This window comes from Haliaeetus leucocephalus, unplaced genomic scaffold (assembly GCF_000737465.1).
Source record: "Haliaeetus leucocephalus isolate CR32 unplaced genomic scaffold, Haliaeetus_leucocephalus-4.0 Scaffold0, whole genome shotgun sequence".
Classification (NCBI taxonomy): domain Eukaryota; kingdom Metazoa; phylum Chordata; class Aves; order Accipitriformes; family Accipitridae; genus Haliaeetus; species Haliaeetus leucocephalus.
In genome coordinates, this window is record NW_010972436.1 from 4235428 (window position 1) to 4255158 (window position 19731).

Genomic DNA, 19731 nt, shown 5'->3' on the forward strand with positions numbered 1-19731 from the left:
CTCCAGAATTCAAACTGCAGCTTTGCCCCAGTTATCCAGCTTGACCTGATGTGACGCTTAGATACCAAATTTTGACTGGTGTTAGTCCCCAGACATGTGCCAGAAGGGGCTTCAGAGCCAATGCATACAAATCACAGATGCTATTTCAAGTCGTTTGTATGGGGCTTACCAACTGGGTGAGCCAGTAAAGAGTTTGGGGGATTTCTTGGTTCGTTTTAGTCCTCATCTCTTTTTCAGATGGTATGAGGAATAAAAGAACAGAGGGGGTAACAACAGTCGATCCAGGATGCTCTGTGAGAGACTACTGTCTGCAACACAGTTTTATGAAAAGCTTGTAATAAAAGAAAGGAAGTTTCCCAGAAAGTATTTGGGGATGTACAAAACTGTTATGATATCATCCAGACATACAGGAAAAAATTCTGTTTGTTTGCTTATCTAGGCTCAGATCTGTAAATTCTGTTAAGAGCTGTGCCTTCTATTGGTTTTTCTACTGGGCACAAAGACTGGAAAGGTTTGAGTGGTGAAAAAGATTGTTAATCAAAAAGTTACATTTACCTGCTGTAAAAATTTCACAGCCAGGACAGGTCTTCGTAACAGTGCCACATTTGCCAGTTTCTGTCAAATTGTTAAAACAAAATTCCCCTCTGTTCTCATTTAATTTGCATGCATTTTCTCTTAAAAATACCAGTAGCCAGATAGAAAATGTTATGTATTTCATTTGCATGTCTGGTAATTCCACTTTTATAGGAATTTTTGGTACACTGAATTACTGAAAATAAGTAAGTAGGACAATAATTATATAGGTTTCCTTTCAGTCATGCAAATTCTTTTCATCAAATGTGAAAAATAGCAGCTGATAAACTAAAACTTGAAAGATCTATATTGCACACTGACTTGACAGGTGTTGAGGTATAAAATGAGAAAATAATGTGGAAAGACTTATAGACACTTAAACTAATATTGATCTGCCCACAATGAAATGCATCCACGTGTGCCTATACATGTGTATGTACGTATGTATCCCACAGATGTTAAGTACACATTTCATATACTGGATTTGGTCTTTGGTTCACAACTACTGAGATCAGTACGGAAATCTGGCAGTATTAAGATACTGGTAAAACAGACATGTACTAAGATTGAAACTTTTAAAGACCTCTAAAATCCAGGTCTCTATTTTAAGGAGGGCAGACAGAAGGTTACTCAGAACAGTTCCTTGAACACAATCAGGTGCATCTATTTGTCTTAATCTAGTCTTACTTATGTGTCCTTTGCTGCTGGTGAGCACTGGTGTTTGGGAAGTGTTTGGAGCACTCCAAACTGTGCTCGGTCAGGATCTCCTGCGGCAGTACAAATTCAGTGGTTCCCTTCTGAAGGGACAGTTGGTGAGTTTAAGCAAAGGGACTAGAACACGTTAAATGTGCTGTGGTGGCTATAAATTGAATTCAGTCTACAAACAGGACCATGACAATAAAAGGAAAACAGTGCCTTAGTACACTGAAAGCTATTATATACATACATAAAATTCAATCATAAATTTACGGCAATGCAATAGCATTGCTAATCTCAAACTTTTTCAAAGAATACCATGGACTTTTATAATTCAGTTCAAATGTTGCTTTTTTCCTGAATCTTGTGCACAGTTGCAATACTTTTGCTTGAGACTGACATACAATGTTCATGATATACAGGCAGGTCGATGCATAATAGTGACATTCGCAAGTTTTACTAGACTGACTATTAACTGATTGACTGACTATTGTATTCCACGGTCATTTATTTAGGTCTTTCTAATCTTGGTTACCTTATTACTTCTAATAGCAACCAAAATAGTCTTCAAAACAGTGTTTCTAGAGACTCCAGTCCTCCAGGTATTGTATCTTTTAAATTGTTACACAAACAGTTCTAGCCATTAAAAAAACAGACACACACACCCCCCCCCCCAAAAAAACCACACCAGAACAACCCAACTATATTCATTTCAGTGTTTATACTTTTGCAGTGGACTAGTATGGATAGCATTGCCTTCAATAGGATTATTCAAAACACTAAAATTCATGTATACATACATGCATACTTCTGTCAGCGTGCATGTCTGCAGGGTTCTTCATCCTAACAACTGGATAATCCAGAATCACTTGTCTGAGCTGTGCTTTCTTTCTTACCAAAGTAGTTTAAAATCAGAATATATTTTAAAATATCTGTTAATCTACTCTGAGTATATTAAAGTATCTTTGATATGATTAAAATAATTTTACAATTCAAAAATAATTATGGAAATATTTTACCTCATATTTAAATATATATATATGTTAATTTTCAACGAATTGTTTACTTTTAGGGTAGCAGCATACAAAACACCAACAATTACTGGACCAATTCCTTGCATGAGCTTAGCAGATATTAGTTCCCTTCTGCTAATAATACACTAAATGAATTTGCTGTATTTTTTCTCTCTGTACAACATTTTATTCTATGAACTGAAAATGAACATTTTATCTTGTACAGTAAGGTTGATTAATACAACTAAGTGAACGGGTCATTCGGATTTATTGTTCTCTTATCAAAACAGTGACCATGTTTAAATTGAACATGCTGTGAAGTTCACGTTCTCTTGGTACTCTAGTTAATTGACAGGAATATCGCAGCAGTCTTCTCCTCTGGGGGTGACCCTTACCCTGTGAATACTTTAATGGAAAGCAATAGGACTACTCTGAGATAAACTGTTACCCAATATAAGGAAAAGGAAGAGCTCCATATTCTGGGTGTATATTGGGTTGGATCATGGACGACTCTTGAGAGGCTTTAGTGTGGTTAGGTGAAGGCAAAGAGCACAGCCTCCTCCTCCCCTTTTGGAATGCCCTGCAGGGAGACAGATCAGAATAGCTTTCTCCTTAGAGAAGAAGGAAAAGGGCACAAGGGCAGGGATCTATCTGCCTCTTACTCTGTCCCAGCCACTGCAGCCATCCAGCTGCAGGGACAAGAGTATCTTGCAACTCCATAGGCTGTGGCAAATTGCTTCTCTGCCCCAACCATCACAGTCATGGCATTCTAGATAGGCTGGTGTGATGGGTACCCAGCCCAGTGTGAGGACAAGATTTAAAAAAGAAAATTGCTGCATTTAACAGGGAGTCACTACATTATTACTAATGCCTTTGGGATTCAGTGTAACAACATTAATCATGTCTTTTGCTATTCATGTATCTGTACTGTGTAATTCTTCAGGAATGCCATTGTTTTTTTGGCATTAATTAATGTTGACTGTTTGTTACAAAGTATAACCATAGAAGTGCTGTAATATTCTGCTTCAAAAATAGGCCCCAGAGAATGTGAAAACTCTTTAAACTTTCATTCCAGCATGTTCAAAAAACAGCCTTTAAAATGAAAGCGATCTGATGGTTGGGGGTTCTGTATAATCCTGTAGGATATGAAGGAAGTCTCATCCTGCTCCTCTTCTGCTCAGAGAAGGTCCCGCTGTTCGCTGAGAGGCGGTGAGCCTTTTCATCAGACTAGCTTGACTGATTCATTACACATTGCTGTCTAAAACTCTTTCTCTTTGTTTACACTTGCAGTTGTCTCTTATGCAAACACTCCTACAGGAAATGTTCAGGACAAGTATCCCAACACCTGCCATCCAAAATAGGGACATTCCATTCTGCTCAGCAAAAAGAGAAAAATGAGTTACAAATAGATACAAGCTCTGGATGAAGGATGCAGGTTGTTGTGCAGGTGCATGAGATACTCCACAGAGGAGTAGGAGAAATGTTAGGAGATTCCAAAGCATTGTTGTGTTTTACCAATTTTTAGCACAGAAATTGAGCAGGAAGAGGAAAATAGGCAGGTAAAAAAAAAAAAAAGTCATAAAAAGCCTGTGCATTAGTACAAATTTAGGGTCTGTTGTAGTTGACAAGGATCTGTACTGTGGTGCTTTTATCTGGTGATACAACCGAGTATATTTGTGGGCTTCCACAGACTTACTTTCTCTGATATTAGGAACTCTTATCACCATGACCAAGGGCAATCTGGTTAAAGGTTTTTCTTTCTTCACATACAAGTCAATGGTGGAAAAATGTCAGCTTCACATAATGAGCAGCCATTCATATGTGTATGTTACTTCTGGGTGCATGCATTCTCTGAAGACATATTATTCTCAGTGTTTTCCTTTAGGTTGCATCATGCTGTGTCCCCCTTTACAAAGACAAAATCTAGCATCTATACCTTTACCTCGGTGGTGGGTTAGCCTAGCCCAACAGCCAAACTCCCACCCAGCTGCTCACTCACTCTCCTCACCTCAGCAGGATGGCTACAGAAAATAAAGAACAAGGAACAAGAAAGCTCATGGGCTGAGATAAGACAGGGAGATTGCTTACCGATTACCATCATGAACAAAACAGACTCAGCTTGGGGAAAATGAACTTAGTTTAATGCCAATTAAGATAGGTATTTAATTGCTAATTCAGGTAGTGGGGAAAAAAGGCAAACCTTCAAAGAACACCTTCCCCTGCCTTTTTCCAGGCTCCACATCACTCCTTTACTCCCCCCACCCTGAGCAGCACAGGGATATGGGGTGTGAGGGGTTGTGGTCAGTCCATAGCAGCTCCTCTCTGCCGCTCCTTCCTCCTCACACTTTCTGCCTGCTCCAGCATAGGTCCTCTCCACAGGCTGCAGCTCCCTCAGGAATACCCACCTGCTCCAATGGGGATCCTCCACGGGCCGTAGTGTGGATATCAGCTCCACCATGGAGTACCTCCTCTTTCTCTTCTTCCTCCTCCTCTCATCTTGGTGTTCCCTGTGCCGTTTCTCACTCCTTTTGTTTCCTCCTCTTCTTTCCCTCCAGCCTTTTCTGCCCTTTCTTAAATACGTTTTCACAGCGGAGCCACCATCTTGGCTGACAGGCCCAGCTGTGCGCTGTGGTGGGACCGCTGGAACCAGCTGGAACCGGCTGGAACTGGCCATGTCTGGCACAGGGCAGCCCCTGGTCTCCCCTGACAGAGGTCTCTGCAGCCCCCGCTGCCAGCACCTGGGCACCAACACCCAAAACAACTCCATACTTCCTGTTTTCTTTGAGTAGCCTCTTGAATTATTTGGTTGACAGCCATGACATCCTTGTTTGGATTAGGCAGGCAGAGTACTCCCGAGAATCTGGCTGGTGTTAAACAACAAGTAAGTTACTGCAGGCAATTGACAGATATTTTAGCTGGAACTCAAGATGGTGGGTTAAAGGATTGGAAGGGATTTATGGGTCAGAAGCAGGATGAGGGTTAAGAGGGGTCAGTGAAGCATAGAGTCAAGAGGGGATAGGACAAGGAGGAAATCTGTAGGAAATCAAGGCTTTCTGCTCCTGCTGCCCCTGAGTTGGAAACGTTAGCTGTGAAGTCGGCCTCTGGCAGAGGCAGCAACAGCAGCTGCTCAGCCTAACTCAAAGCCTATCCCCATCCTTGCTGATGCCTGAAGCAGAATATGCAGAACATATTTCTGTGTATTATTGAGACTCATGACATAATATGGTATTGCTTGAAAAGTTCATCGTTATTTGGTCCTGACATTCAGCGCTGATAAATTCAGTAAATATCAGACTAAGTAATGCCATCACCGATACCATATATGGTGGAACATGCAAAAGATGCAGCACTTCCATAACATATTTTGCTCCTAACTGTTTCCATTATGAGGCTTTTACAAAACTAAAGCTACTAAGATATTTGCCTCTAAGGAAAGTGTATTTGTTCGTTGCATCCCCAAATAGCTCAGTTTTCAACTGAGTTATGGATAAATATTTTAGATTTGTGCATAGACCACATGGAAAATGTAGCCTGAAAAGGGAAAACATTGTAAAGCCATGATTATCTGAAAGTAATCACAGTGAAATAATGTATATATCTTCAACTTGGGCAACAACCATAGTAGGTTTTGTGATGTTAGAAGCATGGCAGAAATCTCTAATCTGAAACAACAGGCGCTGTTCTGTGTTTATGTTTGTAAACATACAATATCCAAAGAACATCTGATAGACGTCAGGAGAGGTTTGATCATGACTCATTAGAACTTGTTCCTCAAATCTGCGAATGGATGAATCTTCTTGTTTGCCAAATAGAATTGATCATTTTTCAATTAACTTCTGAAATATGATTTTAACTGTAATTCCAAAGTATGGTATGCCTAGCTACTACAGAAAATTTCTCAGGGAAAAGCAGACATGGAACAAACTAATCCCTGAGGCACATGAAGACTCTCTTGCAGTTATTTCTAGATCTTGGAAATTGAGATAATGCTGGGTGATCATCACTAATAAAAATGGATGCATTTCCGTCAGATGAGTGGAATTATCCTGATTTAATTAGGTAGTGATCTGGATTGTGCACGTTTATGGCCTTTATCCAATTTGCTAGCAAAGTTAGTATCTTCTGATACTAGTTACAGTATCAAAGAAAAGACACAGCCCAGACTGAGTCTGATGTTTCTTGCAAGTAACTGGCTAAGAGGATGAAGTAATTTTCCAAATGTGAGGCCTAATGGTTTTTGACTAGGCTTATGTACAGGACAAAATAAATTGTTCATTATGGATAAAAAAGTAATTTCAAAGCTCTCTCTTTTGTTTGCTTTGATATTGAAAATGTATTTGTGCAAACAAATATCAAATGATATTTAGTATTAATTTGAATATGAGCTGCACAATTTGGTATTCTGTATTTAAAGTGCATAATTATAAGCCTATGTCATGTGATTTTGGTTTCTGCTCTTTTTCTAACTGGCTGAGAAGTTAAAAACAGGACAATAATGAATCACAAATATCAAATGGTCTTTTTACATCAAAGTGCCCTTCTTTACACACATGAATCTTTGAACTGTTCTTCCAAGATAATTTTGAACTGAAATCTGTTCATACATGTAATAGTAAGTTATAAGGGATAGCAAAAGAGCATAATCAACGGTCCAAAATGAATACTGGAGAATAGCCTGTATGGACTAACTCTGAATTTCCTGGAAGAGGAAATACAGCACTTTTTTCCCCAGTTTTTCTTCTTCTTTCTAATACCTTTCAAATTTACACTTTCTTGGTACACTTTTCTGCAACACATCTCATTTTTTGTGTGTAAAGAGAACTTCAGTAAATTATATTCATCTTTTGAGTCCTGTGGGGGGAGGAAAAGATATACCAGTTTCCATTTTCAAATATTTTCTTTTTTTACCTGTGCCTGGAAGAAGACTCTGAATTTAGGAATTGAAGACATTGCTTGCAACTTGCAACTAGCAGAGCAGAATTGCATTTGCTGAGCTTGAGGAAGAAAGTTGAAACAAAACCAGCATCAGTTGTAGGGATAAAAATATTCTTGATATGTTTGGTAACTGCAGGAATGAGTTTACATACTTGACAAATGAGTAGGATGCAGAAATGTCACCAAAAAGGGACTCACCAGGGTCTACTGACTAATCCTTAAGTTCTTTAAATTATTTCCTTATTTCATCTGATATTATGCCTACCTGGAATAAAAAAAATTAGGCCCAAATTCAGTGAAACCATTAAGTTCCTACTTAAGATAAGATAACTACATGCTTTAAATGACCTTGGCATGTTCTTTACGTCTGCAAGACTGATCCAAAGACTGTTGGGATTTGATTTAAGTTATAATAGCACAGAGTGAGCAGATATGACATGTATTCATTCTACTGATGACTGAAACTTGCAGAGCTGTAGTCCTAGCTCTTCCACATATTTCTGAACTGCAAAGGGAAATTATATAAATTCAAGAGGATTCAATACCCTTTGTATGTTTGTTTTAAAGGTGCAAACCCTATTATACTAGCTATCAAAATTATCAGATCTCAGTTTTTCCTAGGGAAGCAAAGGGAATAAAAGGCATCAGCTAACAGGGAATGGCGTTCTCAGTTTACCACCATCCTTCAGAAGTGATAATAACTAAATGCTCTCACAGCATCCATAGTTCTGTGGTAATATCTCCATCATCAGAGTCTTCAGATAAAAACTGGTTACTTTATGAGCAGCCCACTGTTACTACTGTTTGGCAGACAGAGTTATAGGCTATGTATAGAAATGGCCATGTTTTATCAGAGGTCATATTAGAGCTTCCAGCCTTAATATCTATACATTTTATAATACTTTCTGTAGAGATGATCAGGGAACATTACATGAGAATAATAATTTTGTATTAAATTATATAGCAATGTCTATGAAGTGTAACTTAAAAATGCATCCAGGTAAAGCAATATTATCAAGTTGAATGTGTTAAGCTATTTTTAAATCCATTTTCAGATATCATTCCTTTTAATAGTGTGCCTTGAATATTTACTTGAAACATGCCCAAGTCCATAGAGAACAACAAAAGCCACCAACTTCAATTTATCCGTCTCATGTTTTCTCATGGTTAATGCTATGCACCTCTCCAAGATCATTTTGGTTGCTAGTAGCAGGATTGGTGGACACCCTGCTGCATGGCTTATGGAAAGGGCATATGTCACCAGCAAACACAGAGCTGGAATTTCATGAACTCAAGTCAAGTGCATACAGAAAATGAACTTTTTCTTTATCCCTTTTATTTCTTACTTGTTGCAGCACCTTCTTGTAAATACCTATTTATGCAAAGATAATATTCAAGTTGATGTATCCTTCTAAGTTGGAATTCAGGGGATTTCTACTATTTAGTTTTGAGTCTGTTGGTTCATTCCTTTCGCATTACTAAGATTAATGTGAAAACATGAGTACAGATGAAAAAGTTTCTTCAGCTGTGGAAATGTCATAGAAGATTGCATCAATATAACAAAACAGAAAGGAAAATGAGAACAGTTACTTACAATTATTACACTGATTTAGTGCTAAACTTTGATCTAAAGGTAGTTTCTGTCCTGTTCAGGAAATTCTATACAACAGGTTTTGCCAAGTAAACTTTATCCCTCTAAAACATTAAATTCTGGTGAATTTGTCATTTAAACAGCTTTTCTGATTGAAACAGATCCTTATGCCTGTTGAAGTGAATGATGAAATTTCACTTCACTCAGGCAGGACAAAGCATAAACTTGTGAGAGGCAAAGTGGTGTGTGTTTTAAAGTTAAGAGCAAAAAGCTGCTATGTATCTATCTTTCTTACTTTTGAAGCTGTCCTGGGATTTACAGATGTGCTTTTGCTGTATCTTTTAAGTATGTTGACCAGTCTTTCTATCAATCAACCTCAAATAATTCAACTAGAAACAATACATTAACTTGATAAGGACACCTGTTCAAGTCAGCTGGTTCTGGCAACATCCTGTCCATTTTATATTAATAGTTGTTTTTATCTTCTGTGCACATATTTAAGTCAATATTTGTTAAATCAGTTTTGCAGATTATGACAGGGCATTTACTTGTTTGCCACCTTGTCTTGATAATTGCATATTGATTTCTTATTTATATTTAGGATATGATGCTTCAGCTGTTTCGGGGACTGGATTTTCTGCATTCACATCGTGTGGTGCATCGGGACCTGAAACCCCAAAATATCCTTGTAACCAGCAACGGGCAGATAAAGTTAGCTGACTTTGGCCTTGCACGAATCTACAGTTTTCAGATGGCTCTTACCTCAGTGGTAAGTTTCTGGAGGCTTTTATTTTTCCTTTAATGCAGCAGTGTTCTTTACTCTCTATGTTCCTGGCTTTTTATCCCATATTATAATGCTGCTTCTAGAACCATCTCTGCAATTGAAGTCACTTGTGTCTCCAAAACCAATTGCTTTCCAGCCAGGATTGAAGTTGTTGTGGTTACTTTGTACAAGTAATCAATTACTGTTTCTAAATGAAATCATGACTCATTACTGAAGGATAGGTATGTGCTACTTTTCTGAAACTCTATCAGTCTAGCTTCTGTTGTGATACCAACTTCTTTTGCACAATGAGCCAGACAGGTAGGGTGAAAGTTTCTGAAGTACCTATTTTAAGATAAAACTCTTGCTGATCCCCAGGTATCTTGCCTGAAAAAATACACAGATACTTGTGAAAATGCCACACTGTCATGCCTCTGATTTTCCGTCTCTGTGAATATGGATTCGATGCTTGCTCCCATATGTTACTGAATGATCCAAATAGGGCTGTGCTGGAGGCAGCTCAAGTGGACCTGGCAGCCAAAATCACAGCTATTTCCCAAGCCAGCTGTTAAAGAGCGCCTCCAGTATCTCTAGGGCCCCTGCCACTGTTACCCCTCTCTCAGCAGCTCTCCTGGTTGTCCTTGAGCTGTCCTGGTTGTCCAGACACAAGCTCACTTCCAGAAGGTCTGGCCGTCTCCTGCATTAATGCTGGTAGACACCTACCAGCTCCTCGCTTTTTGACCCCGTTTCCATGCTTGCTGGCCCTGCCCCCAGAATCAGCTGCTGTTAGCTTGGCACAACATCTCTGAAGTGTATTGAAGAGTAACCGTGCTGCATGCATGTTGAGTGTCGTTTGGTTTTGTTGCCTGCTCATGGATTTTTTTGTTTCCATTTTCTATTCTGAGTATCACAACTGCCACGGCAGTATCACTTACGCTAAAGACAGGAAAGAGAGAAAAAAGAAACTGAAAGGAGTCCAGTTCGCATTTTACATCATATTGTAGAAATTAGCCTGGCTCACGTTGATGAAAAGCAATCTGTTGTTATTATTAGTTACTGTAAGTCTTCCCATCTTTATATGATGTAATTATGACATCCTGTGTTCCAGTTTCAGTGTGAGTGAAGGCAGGAGGCAACAGAAAATTATATCATCATCTTGCTAAACATAGGAAAATATCCTTGTCACAGAAAGCATAAGTAAACTTGTGTTTTGGGGCTGGGTTTTTTCATTTCCTCTAGGATGTAGCCTAATCCAAAGCTGAAAGAATCTCTCTGCTGAGGTTGGTGAGGATTGATCATGTTGTAACTCAAAACAGAGCTTTGAGGAAAAGGAGAGAAATGTTGTTCCTAAACTGCTGTAATTTTTCATTTCCCAGTTATCAGTCAGTAACGGCTTCAATGAGTATTTCTATTGATCCAGAAAATTCTTTAAGCTAAAATTGCAGTGTTGTAAGGCTTCCAGCAGGGCATTTTTTAAAGTTCTGCATAAAATGAGGAAAAAATGTCTACAGAACTGAGCAGGAGTTTGTCCATAATCATGTAGCCTGCATAGGAATGAAGGTCAAAAGACCCAAAAATAGAGTGCATCTACTGAGGCAAAAACGTACCAAGACCTGCTTGTAAGAGAACATTGCCAGAATTGCTATGTGAAATATGTACGTATGTTCAGGTATCTAATACTTGTGTGCTAGAAGTCATGTTTCGAAACCCATTAGCTACTACCCTTAGCACTGCTGTGAACAAGAGTCATTCAGATTAAGGGATTATCCACATGCAAGTTTGTGCTGTGTTCACACAAGCATTCAATTGCCATTGCAGCTATGCTAAAGAGTATTAAAATAATTGAGTTATTCAGTGACCAATGACAAATAAAGTATATGGGCATAGGCATGAATAATGGCTTTCACACTTAGAACTTAGTGTATCATTATTTTCTTATTAAAAAAAACCCTAGCTATGACCATGGCTTTTTTAAGTTAAAAATTTATTGGTTTTAAAATGCTTAGTGTTTAACACCTTTGAAATCAACTTTTGTCTGCATATGTAGAAACCTATAGGGGAGTGTTGCTTACAATGTGATAATGTGGTATGGTTTTAAATGTCAGTCTTCATTGCTCCTGCAGACTGAGTGCTGGTTAGAAACTTTTACTAAACATGCATTAGCTGACACAGGCCGCCAGTTTTCCTTTTCTGAATGTAACTTCTACCTTTGTCTAGCTGCTTTGTTGTGCGAATTCTTCTTTTTGTTTTTCCTCCATTAAAACTCAGTACAGGAAACAAAACTCAAAAAAAAAAAAATCAACCTTCTGTTTTTCAAACATAAAGATATTCTTGACTTTACCGTTCCCAGAAGTCTAAATTGCAGTTCTTCACCAAGCAGTGAGTAAACTTTCATTGACTTCAGCAGGACCAGCTTTGTTCTGAAGTGTTTGCAGAAAAAAATGTTGCATTATGAAAGACAGCATATATCTACACATATATCAATTAATAAAAGTCCTAGCTTGCAAGGATTTGCTTCAGACTTATACTGAAAAGTGATAGTGCAGACAGCCCAGTGATAAAAAGCACATTGCATGCACTATCGTTGTGATCAATACAAGGGCTCTGCAGCATTTCCTTCAGAAGAGAAACTTACTGCAAGATAAACTACAAGAATCATCTTTTGAAGTATCAGATCATTCCCAAGATGCATCCTCATTCATTGCTCACAAAGAAACTCTGCAGATGGGACAAAAAGAGCTTGCCATGAAAGTAATCCAGTAAAAACTGATCCAACCCAAGTACTCTGGATGCTGAAAATGGTAACATCAAAGCAGTCTCTCTCTGATAGCCAGTTATTTCCACAGAATCCTTCTGGCAGATCAGTCGCCCAGGCATATTGCTGTCATTTAAAGAAACCTCTTGATATTTCTGTCAGTGAATGAATAAAAGATTCAAATTAATGTTACGCAGGCTTGGGGGGGCAGGGTGGAGATCACTACTCCCAGCTGTGGTCAGACTGAGAACTGATACATGTCTGAAATAACAGCACTAGAAAGAACGAGGTCAGGCGGGGGTGTCTCAGATGGTGGGTAATAGGGCATGCTTTTGGTTTCGTACAAAGTTAGACTCTTTTTCAAGTGTTGGTCTTGGCCCTTGGGGAAATTTTGAATAGGCTTTGTGATAACAGAGAAGCTCCATAGGACAGAGGAGGTGGATTGATGTGAATGTGTAATTTTAGAATTTGACAGCAAAAGCTAATGAACTGTCACCTTTTTTCCTGGTGCAGAAAAATGGACACCCAGTTCTAACTTTCTCTGAGCAAAGGAGCAAGTGGCTGTCTGGAAAATCTGAAGTTATATTATGAAAAAGAAATAAGCCATTTATCTATTTTTGTTGACTTCTAACTGCCTTAAAGAAAGGAAATGAAGCTGAATCATGGCACACGAGAATGCTGTGAGATAAGTGCACGCAGTTGTGATCACAACATCTAGGTGGAGCTGAGGCTGTCCAGCTTTTAAAACCTGACCTGCATCAGGATCTGAGTGAAACTGGAAAAATGTTAGTGTTTGTAACACACTCATAATACTTTCTTTGAAAACACGTGTGCTTTCCCTTAGATGGCAGCACTACTGATAGGGTTTTTTCCCTGAAATGCAAACAAAGTTGGTTTATGTCTTCCTTTTAAAAAAACCCCACTTGTTCGCAGATTTATTGAACGTCAGAAGGGAAAACACATCACTTTCTCTGCTGATGCTCTAAGTTGTTGAATACTAGACTCAGCTAAATTGACGATTAAAAAGAGAATACACAAAATATCCTGCAGTTACTGTCAGTGAATAATTTTAGATTATGCTAGCATTTTATTTGAGCGTTTCTTCAGGATAAAAACTTTCCATCCATTTCTGGCAGTCACTTCAGCACAAATGGTTTACATGTCACATCATGCAGGAACTTGGATTTCATTTTCTTGGTATAGTAGCAAGGGAGCATAAAATAATTTTCACTAACTGGGCTTACTGTGTAAAAATAAATATATAAATTAGTTACAGCAATAAAAACAACAACAAAAAAAAACAGAAAAACCTTCTTCCAAAGAGGAATGAGTGCTTTCCCGTTTTCTGCCCACTGTTACATTGTAATTTTCTAATAAATGCCACCTGTTAGGAAATACTGTGAATGTAAACTCTGATCTGAGCTAATATGATAGTTGAGAGCACAGTCAAAGAACTTTCTTTTGCTTTGCCTTGGTTTAGGGTTCTTTTTTCCTTTTTTTATGGCCACCTTTTCCTGATACTATGCTTCCCAAAGTCCACGTATTTATTTGTACATAACACAGCTTGCAATGTCCATTCCTATGTTGGGTAAGTTCCAGCAGACCTGGAGTCTGTTGCAGTACCGCTTTAACCTGAGATGCTCAGGGTATCCCTAAATGGGCCTGACTGAGCAATCTATTTAAAGCTTGCAGTTAACATCAAACATAGGAGTAGACCTATGGAAATTAATCAAGCACCTGCTTCTGATGAATCAAAGTCAAAATCTGGGCTGTGTTAAAGAGTATCCTAATGGAATCAGTACAGTGACACTAGATTTTATCTCATACATAATCTGATAAGAGCGTAAATCTTCCTCCCTCTGACAGGTGGAAGTGACATTGTTTTGGTATGCATTGAGCCTTCACTGTTGTGAGGAAGCACATCACCTTAGATCTGAGCCCCGATCTCCAGTTCTTTCTTCATGGTACATTTCTCCAGTCCACCCAAATGTCCCTGAAAAGGAAAATGAGTCACAGACAGACATGCAGAGGATCAAAATATGTGTTGTTGAGCTTGTCAGTGCTGCTGCTGAAAGGTTGTGGCTATTTAGGAATGCGGTATGATTAAACTGGTTGGCTTATTTAAGGAAAATCTGTCTTCCGTACTAACACAGGGTTCTGCATAAAAAGTCCATGTATCTGGCTTTGTGAAGAAACGAGTGATTTTCTCTGGTATTTTAACATTCAGATAGCTGAAGGAATCTTTATTGCATCCTCCCAAACACCCTATAGGAAAGTTACTTCCATCACATAAAATGAGTCATTTATCTCCAGAGCCATCTTAAGAACAAAAATCATTATGAGCACATTGACAGTAAAGTCTGCAGCTGACTAAAAACATTTTAATATATATTTACATTGACTTCACTCAGATCAGATGTTCTCTAAGAGGGCTCAGATTTATATGAAAATAACAATGAAAAAACAGATTCCTCAATGTCACAGTATTATCAAAGGGCAATATGGAAATACATGTGGACGAACTTCGGAAATTAGAATAGAAGTTTCTTTTATTCATCTGCATGTGAACATTGTGATCATTATGATCATATAAGATAATTTTCAAAGCTGGCTGTTAATTTTTGTTGCCCATCTTAAGAAACTTTAAAGTCTGGAAGAGTAGTACTAGCTGCTCTCGTAGAGAAACAGAGGATTTATGGCAAGGTTGTTATTTTTTAGAAACACATCCTAGAGATAATATTCTAAGGGTGCCATTTCACAGTCAGCGTAAGTAGATGTAACATTTCTACTGCTGCTGAAAGGATGGTCCTGCTTTTGACCACACACTCCTATCACTTCCCTTGCATCGGCATTACTGGTTGCACCCTTGCAGTCCAACTGAAAATGAGCCCCATAAATAGTAGTTATTCATTTTCAGGTGGATTAGAGGATGCAAATCACTGCACGGCCACATGGGTGAAAGCACTGGCACACAGGGGAGGGTGAGCAGAAAGATGGGGTTATCCACTCCGTAGACACCACAGTCTTAGATTTGTTGGAGTCAGTTACGAAACCACATCTGAAGTCTTCAGCTGAGGACTCAAATAACTAAACTAACTCAAAGGCGGAAATGTTTTTCAAAACCTTGCAACTCACGCTGACTTACACTGTTTTGAAGATGTTAGATGAACCGGTTACTGGTTCATTTAAGGCTCTTAACTGTATCTGACGTTAACAAAACTTCTAAGGATATCCATATTGATGTTTGAAGTATTTTTTACCCCCTCAGTGCCAAGGCCTGGGTTCAGGGCTCTGTGCTGTTCCTCTGCAGCTGATGCCACAACTCACCCTCAAGACCTGTCAGGAATGCAGGGAATGCAGCCCTCTGCTCTGATTCAGGCCCAGGTTTATCATGAACCATAAAACGCCTATCTTTTAATCTTTCAAAGAAAGTAAATTATTTCACAGTAAACAAGCAAATTGGCTCCACATGAGAATATTTTCTGTGCCAGAAAACTCCTTTTCAGAGCTGCAGACATTAAAATATATATCATGTGATGACAGAGTTTGTCCACACTAAGCTGAGCATGTTTTGCAGCCCTGCAGCTGCACCAGCGCGACCTAGCAGAATAAATTTACCTTGTGCTGGTAGCAAAAGGGAAAAAAGGTACAATGTCGAGCAAAGTTCATATCAGAACAAAGGAAGTTTCTGCTGGCCTGGACCAAAGGTTGACTGTGCGCACTATCAAAGGATAATGTCCAACAGAGGATGCTTAGGAAGGAGATAAGAACCGGCTTTCAGCAATCAGAAATTTAGCAGTTTCCAGTGCTGGAGATTGTATCTGGATCAATCGTTGATTATAATAATAACTGAAGTACCCATCTTCCGTAAATTAATCTACTTACTTCTTGAACCATTTATACTTTGGGCTGCAGTTAACTTCTGTACTGTAAGAAAATCTATTTTGTTTTAAATCTGACACCTGATAGCTTTACTTAGGCTTGTCTTAATTCTGCTTTTGTGAGACATTCCCTTTTCACGTCTGGGTGAAATTTGGTATTAGTTTGCAGCAGTACAGTTCCATTGGTGCAAGAAAAATGTACTCAGTGCAAATAGGCCTTCACATGTTGATGTGAAGATAAAATGAAATGTGCTTTTTTTCTTTTATCTTTATTTTTCTTCTCTTTCACTTAAGAAGCTACAGTAGATATTTTTAGTAATGGTACGGTACTGACAGTTTTCGTACAAATATGTGGTGAACGGACTTTAGGATGTAGAAGAACTGAATTTATAAGGAACAGGCAGTGCTTAATCTGCTGAAAAAATGGCGGAGGGAAGGTTGTAAAAGGAGGAAAGAAAGGCAGAAAATTACTACTGTGTGTTTTCTCTATAGTATAAAAGAGCATCCTGCTATCCTGTGACCCTAGTTCAATCTTCTGTTTTCAGATATAAAAATATGTGGTACATTTCCCCCACCCAGTGATTTACTTCTTCTTTGTACTATTTTTCTGTTGATTTAAGCGGGTTTGTTTTTACATCTACTCCCAGAGATAATTGAGTGTGTTGAATTGTAAAAACAATTTGATTGTTTGACAAGGTGTCTCCCTGTGTATTTACAAAACTGTTCCCACATAATTTCAAACCATCCTGAAACACTAAAATACGGCCTCAGGTTATGCTCTTATCAGAGCACACAGGGTAAGCAGGCATAGGCCTGTTTGGTACTTGAATGTGAGACAGCCAAAGGAAGAGGAACAGAGAAAATAAATAGCATACTCTCCTTGGAGCTCGTGCTATTCCAGAGTGAAGGCAGGCGTCTGTACACTGCTGACGGAAATGCTCTTAGGGCTTAATATATAATAAGAATGAGTCGCTGACACGTTTTTTGCAGTGGCAGGGAAGTATCCATAAATTTTCTCTGCGCACTGGCCAAAGTCCTGCTGTAGAAGGTATTTCTAACTGAAAATTCCCTTGTACAGGTACACCTGAGGAAGTTTCTCTTAGCCTAACAATATTTAGTACTTGTTCAGTGTTGCTGGCATGGAATTCTGGAGCTCAAAAGCAGAAGAGATGTGAAATCACCCAGTCCTTTTGTGAATCAGGCAGAATTGTTCTCTGTTATGTCATTTCTAATGTTTTGCCCATGTTAACTTCAAATGTGCCAAGAAATAGGGATTCCATCGCTTCCCATGGGAGCCTGTTCCAAAACCTCTATATAATCACTCTCAGAAAGTTTCCTTGATGTCCAGCCTTCAATTTCCCATTCTTAATTTAACTCCATTATATTCTTTGTTATTTTATGCTGAATGGTAGCAGATGGCCAAGGCCTTGTAGTTGGCTCCCTGCATTAGAGAAATCAGTTACATATTGCTGTACACATTTGTCCCTGCAAAACGTGAAAAGATAATTCATTTGATAGAGTGGAAGTATAGTAGTCCTAGATTATCTAGATTTCAGTACATTATAGGGCACCAATGAATTAAACTAGATTTCTCTAGCCTTCCCATCTTCTAGAATTAAGTGGATAAATCCAGAAGAAAATATATTATGCTAAGAGAACTATTGAGCTACAAGGTGAATTCCTCAGTTTTGGGGATCTTACAAATAGCTTGTTAAAAAGCTGCAGAGATCACAGGCAGGCTATGAGTCACTGTTTAGATGCATGAAAAGAGCAAATGGAAATTTAGACTGTTATCTGTAGGATATTTTATTAGAAATAAGAAAATACTGATGCCACAACACAAATTAATTGATCAGACCTGATCTAGAATACTGTGACCTGTTCAGTTTCTCTGTGACTGAGAGATTATTTTGGACAGGAGCAGGCATGGGGAAGGATAGATTTCTGTCTGACGATCAGGGAAGGGGGAACACTATTTTCTGCGAGGCAAGAAGAACCTGACTTAATTTAACAAAATGAATCATGAGGGTAGATACAACTGATACCTAAAAACATCAGGAAGGAGCCAGAGAGGGAGGACACAAGTTAAAAAAAACAATTGTGGCCTGAGAACTAGTTAGTTTAAACTGGGCTTAAATAACTTTAGGAAGCTAGAAAACAAACAGTGAAATTCTGAAGCAGCCTACAGTAGGACCAGTGCAGGCAAGAAATTTAACTGATTTTGAGAGAGAGCTTGATGAATGTCTGTGATGCAATTGGCAAATCTTGATGACTGAGGCAATCTATTCCAGTTCCATATCTCTGTATTTGCCCCTTCGAGATTTCATGTGCATTATACAGTCAGCTTTATCAAAGAGATGCACTTCATGAGCTCCACCCTGAATGGAAACAGCTTTTAGCAGGCCAGATGGGTTGGCATAAATGTCAGAGCAAAATCATTTTCCAAAGAAAGAAATGAATGGTGAGCTACTTAGCTTTATTAAAATGAGATGGAGCAAATAGTGGAGCTGGCCTTATAAACCAAAGGAGGCTACATTTAAAATAAGGGCTAGCATGAGAGCACAGAGAATTAAAATGAGATATAAAACAGAGATACTCTCCACTAAAGAAGTGAACAGACAACCTGGATGTTTCCCAAATAGGGATGAAAGATGATCTGAAGGCAAAAATGGAATCTTTGTTGGGACAGCAAATTGAAAAAGTCCAGATGGAGTGGGAAGTCTGGTTGCAACGTTCCCCATCTGGAAATGGGATGAACCTGGCAAGTCACATCAGGGAATGAGACAACCAACCTGACTGCTGAAAACTTGATCAGAAGGCTTTCCATGAAACAAGGGATGCCAGAAAAGCTTGGATAAACTTGGAACCAGCTAACAGAAATAACCTGCAACGAGGACTTGAGCTGAAAAATCAGCATGTGAAAGTAAGCAGAAACATAGGCTACTGTGGAAGTAAAAGTGAACACCTGGATGTAAAAACAAACCTGTCAGGAGACTGTCTGTTTATAATTTTTTTACTTAGTGTACATCCTACAGACTTGCATTTTCTCAGCTCAAATAATAGAAATGCCTACTGAAAATCCCAGGGAAGCTGACTTCAGCATTGTATTCTATATGAATGGTGAGGACAAGGAGCAGAAAGGAGCACTTCTGGTAGCCTTTCTAGGTAGCCCAGCTCTGATGGTGCTTCAGAATTTATACTCGGCCTCATCTGTTCAGATCTGCTATAAGGCCATGATATATATGTCAAGGACAGCCATCAATCTGAATGTGCTTGGATACTCCTAAGAGCTAGAGAGCAAGAAGAGAGGGACAGCTGAGGACACTTGTATTCGTACAACACGCAGATACCACAGAGCCTGACAAGACACATAAGCAGTGATTGTGTTTTGCAATCAAGGTAAAGCAAAGAAGCCAAAGGCATGCTGGGAATCTGTAAGATTTGCCACAGATATTGAATATTTTCTTACTAAAAGGAATCAGAAGGTGATACAGCTACTGCAGAATCTGCTTGTCTGAAACTCT

General features: G+C 38.8%; 1 protein-coding gene across 1 annotated transcript in view; it reads left to right on the plus strand.

The window, feature by feature from the left end:
- The window catches only part of CDK6 (cyclin-dependent kinase 6), a 125251-nt gene that overhangs the window by 45032 nt on the left and 60488 nt on the right, over positions 1-19731 (plus strand). Inside the window, exon 3 of the mRNA XM_010571100.1 lies at positions 9410-9577. Within this exon, the coding sequence (XP_010569402.1) occupies positions 9410-9577 (168 nt within the window). The remainder of the gene's footprint in view (positions 1-9409; positions 9578-19731) is intronic.